The 4,490-nt window shown below is 35.9% G+C and overlaps 1 protein-coding gene across 2 annotated transcripts; it reads left to right on the top strand.

Annotated features, from left to right (window-relative positions):
• Positions 1-517: 517 nt before the first annotated feature.
• LOC117990092 (uncharacterized) lies at positions 518-4,005 on the top strand. 2 transcript variants are annotated; one of them, XM_069504257.1, is made up of 3 exons: positions 518-921; positions 1,820-2,648; positions 3,091-4,005. In XM_069504257.1, exons 2-3 carry the CDS (start codon positions 2,588-2,590, stop codon positions 3,837-3,839), a joined length of 810 nt encoding a protein of 269 aa, XP_069360358.1. In that variant the 5' UTR covers positions 518-921; positions 1,820-2,587; the 3' UTR covers positions 3,840-4,005. The 2 variants fall into 2 exon arrangements, with proteins under 2 accessions (XP_069360358.1, XP_034833427.1); XM_034977536.2 differs by lacking the exon at positions 518-921 and having other exon boundaries at positions 1,371-2,648.
• The last annotated feature ends 485 nt before the right edge of the window (positions 4,006-4,490 follow it).

Genomic DNA, 4,490 nt, shown 5'->3' with positions numbered 1-4,490 from the left:
GGGTAAGATAACACCACCGTAATATCACAGAGTAAAAGGATAGAAATATCTCTTTATACTAATACTATCTCTTTATTAAATAATAAATAAATAATAATAATAATAATACTAAGGTAATACGTACGACACAGGGCTGCACTCGTGGCTTTCGCTTATTTTTGCAACATCAATCAACTCTTTGAACCGTGGTTGGTGTAACATATGTCCACTCTTAATTTTTGATAAGTATGCCTGTATGTATGTAGTACGCGACAGGTCGAGATGGCAATCGGGGTGGGGGCACCCCGCACACCTTCGTATCGCATATCTTCGTATGCGATCATCTTTATAAAAGACAACCTTATCCCCGCGACTTCGTGGACTACACAAATTTCGAAACCCTATTTCATCCCCTTAGGGATTGAATTTTTAAAAATCTTTTCTTAGCAAATGTCTACGTCATAGTTTGAGCTGTGCGTTGATAGATCAGTCAGTCAGTCAGTTTGACGACTTTTCCTTTTACATTATATACGATAAAGACAAATTTTTACTTTCCCTAAAGCTTACAAATAACTGAAAGGTCCGATTCTGTCATAAAAGTCACATCTTTGTGAGTAACGAGATAACTTACGAAAAAGAAGTTTGCTCCCTTTTTTGTTCCGCTACACTTCTTCGAGATATTTTATGATAATTTTATTGTAGCTACACGATCGTGAATATTACCTAAAGACGGGAAGGTGTACCTTCGTTTAGCAAGTCTATGTATACCTAATATGTATACATAGACTTGCTAAACGAACCTTTATTGATCCCTTCATCTTTCCCAAACTACTGATTAGATTTTTGAGTGATGTTGGTTTCGTAATTCGCAATTCGTCTGTAGGACAACATGACAAATGCAATATGGTGGTGGACTATGAAAGAGAACACCAAGAAAAGTAGGTAAGTACATAAAAATGTGTTAAGTTTGGTATACGTGTATTTCAATATTGTCATAGATTAATTATTGGTTTCGCTACTATTGTATATCAAATCTTTGAAAGGCTACCGCCGATTTTCTTGCTGGTTCTTCTCGGTAGGAAAGGCATTCCGAACCAGTGGTAGATGCATTTGACAATTCAAAAGTAAGTACTTTAACAAGTACTTTAAAAAACGATTCAAAAGTAAGTACTTTAACAAGTACTTACTTTTGAATCGTTAATTTTAAGTTAAAGTTTAATTGATTTTTTTTTAATGATTCCAGAATGTATTTAGTAAGTACTAGTATAAAGCTTTATTGCAACAAAACACAGTATCATATTTACACATAAAATCAAAAAGCAAAACAATTGTGCTAGGGTGCAAAGGCGGCCTTATCAGTAAAGTTAACTAAGTAGGTAGGTATTTATTTGTATTTCTATGGAAAATATGAACTTAACTTTCGTTTCGTGGTAACATTAAAAAATAAAAATCTTAAAATAAACTACATAATATATTTAATAATATCTATTTTATAGTTCGCGACAGGTCGACACGGCAATCGGGGTATAAGACGGGGGGGACACCCCGCACAACCGCACGTCTCCCGCGCTATCCCGCACCGGGTTAGCGCGAGGGCTGTGCGGGTGTACGGGGCGTCCCCACCCCAATTACCATGTCAACCTGTCGCGAAATAGGTATATGTGAGTATACAGTACCTATTTATTACATACAGTGATGCTTAGTTAGTAATTGTTAGATGCTTAGATAGGTTACCGATCAGTTCAGATGCTTAGTTAATAATAATATTATTTAGATTGCTTGTTTATTTGTAACGTTAACCCATGCAATAATTCAAATAGTTGTTATTGCCTCCTTCTAGGGTTTCCTCTAGGGCTCCAGCACAAATACACGGCAAGTAACAACATAGTAGTATTGTAAGTTGGTAGTGCACGGATGCGGCTGTCCTGTTATCGCTCTCGTAGCATAAACATATAAACACGATCACAATAGCTCCGAGTCGAGGCTCGAGGAAGTCAAACATTCGATTGTCAAGCGGCTACCCCCCATGTAAACACCTTGGATCGAATAAACAGACCATACGTGCTTCACTAACTACACGACGTCCATATAAGTTGCATCTCTGCAACGAACCGTTAATTGTTTCTCAACAATTTTGTAACTGATTTAATTTAAAAAAAAGTTGTTCAGCTTCGAAATTAGAGTTCAGTGTGGATATTTAAATTGCGAATTTTAATGGAAATTCAATCACCCATACAAGTTTCATTTCTACTGGGGTACATTTGCTACCCCAGTTTCTTTAAAATTAATATTTTAATAAATCTGTCACAGATTCAAAATTAGCGTTCATTGTGGTGATTTAAAGTGGGAACTTTTTAAACACTTTTTGAATGGAAAAATTTGTTTCATAATAACTCGCGAGTGCTTAGAGATAAACTGGGGTGCTCTTGAAAGCGTTTAAGGGAGGCTGAAGAGCTCGTCGAGACGGCAAGGCGGCGTGAGCAACCGAGTGTGCGTTTTGTAAAACTCCGCTGTAACGAAGCTTGTTAGCGACTAGCGACTAGCGTACTTTTGTAAGGAGATTGTCGGCTGCAGCAAGACAGTAGACACCTCAGCGAGGTTCGCGCAAATGGAACTAATGAGTCCTCTGTTGTTATGTGCCCTTGTAGCATTTCTGCCGCAAGCTCTAGGTGAGATACTTCGCGTTTATTTTATCTTTTCCTTACCTATACAAGAAGGGTGTTATTAAAATTATCTAACATTCGAAATTGTATTGTTTTCCTCGTCATCATCATTGAGGGTTTTGGCCATAATCCACCATGCTGGCCAAGTGCGGATTGACAGACTACACACACCTTTGAGAACATTATGTAGAACTCTCAGGTATGCGGGTTTCCTCAAGATGTTTTCCTTCAACGTTAGAGCAAGTGGTTTTGAATTCCGAAAGTTTGGAGGTGAAATTTAAAAAAAGCAGAAAGATACATGGAATTTATAGTATTAGAAAAATTTGGAAAATAATAGAGAACCTTTCTATTTCTGCTGTATTCTTTGTAAGCTCTCTAATTATTATTTTATTAATATAATCATATTTTTTGTTAGATTTACTAACTATGATAATATTATTTGGTCAAGGTCATTCCAGAAGAAAATCCTCAACATACGATAAGGAGTTCAATGATTATCTACTAATCAAGAGAAAGATGGGTACAATCGGTACGAATATTATTCTTAACAAAAATGCACCTTTGTACAGTAAAATGACTGATTTGCCATCAATATTTATGGATCCTGCTTGTAGTGGCTGCTACACTTGTATGGAACGAGTAATGAAAACACACGTCAAGTCCCATATCCATATGATGGATCCTCGGATTAGTTCAGAAAACTTTCAGGACGATCGAAATAATATGATAGATGGAAGTAGACGCGATAAAAGAAAAGTCGAATGGGGCGCGTCGAGCGTAAAAAAATCCAAAAGATCTAAACCGAAAAAGAACAAACGTATATCCTTAATGAAGTATAATGACAACGGTAAAATATATGCGTTGCAAATTAATGAAACAAACTCAGTATTGGGTGTATACAATAACAGTGAAACAATCATGACCTGCCAAGTGTATAGCGTCAAAAAATCCGTTTCATGCGAATCACCCGAAGCTAATTTAATTTTGACCGGTTCAAGAAAGAAAACAAACAAAAAAGGTAAAAAGGGATACGGCAAACGAGACACGAAATCAGTCGACCCGATGAAATTAATCGAAGCGGTAAAAAGAGCTGAACCGACAAAAACAGTATTAATTGCCCCCGTGTATAGGAAACTTAATATAGACGACTCACATGTGCCTGAACAAATAATGTATTCAATAGAAGAAATGTATTAATTTTTCTTTATTATAGAGGTCTAGCTGCCCGTGACTTCGTTCGCGTGGATTATGGTTTTTAAGAGTTCTGTGGATACTGTCTGATTTTTTTTCCCATACAAATAATCACGTCGATCCATTGGTCAGTTGCGACGTGATTGAATGACAAACCAACAAACAAACACACTTCCACATTTATAATTATTAGGGGTAGTAATTTTTATAGAAGATAATAAATATGAACTAAATTATTGTTGTAATTAAAGGAATAAATAATGCTATTTAAAATTAAAATAGGTACCTATATTTTTTTAAGCCTATAGTTTTATTTTTTTCTGTGGATAGGTACCTATGTAGGTAAAACCTAAAAACCCTCGGCAAAAACGTGCCATTCGCCACAGCCAGTAGCCACATGTGATATTTCTAAATAGCATGACTTTAGGTTTCAATGAAATGTGCTAAAACTTGAGGGCAAATACAAATACTGATGAAAACGGTGACTGAACGATACTGAGACCGATCAGTGTTTAAAATATTATGCGAAAAAAAAAACCTATTTTGTGATATTTTTTTAGCACACATATCCAAAGTTTTGCAATATTATTTTATTTCAAGAGTTGTTGTATCGAATACCATGTTGGGCAATGAATCAACTGGTTTTACTGGTCTGTA

Source organism: Maniola hyperantus, chromosome 17 (genome assembly GCF_902806685.2).
Source record: "Maniola hyperantus chromosome 17, iAphHyp1.2, whole genome shotgun sequence".
Lineage (NCBI taxonomy): Eukaryota > Metazoa > Arthropoda > Insecta > Lepidoptera > Nymphalidae > Maniola > Maniola hyperantus.
This window is presented reverse-complemented; position numbering and strand designations above follow the sequence as displayed.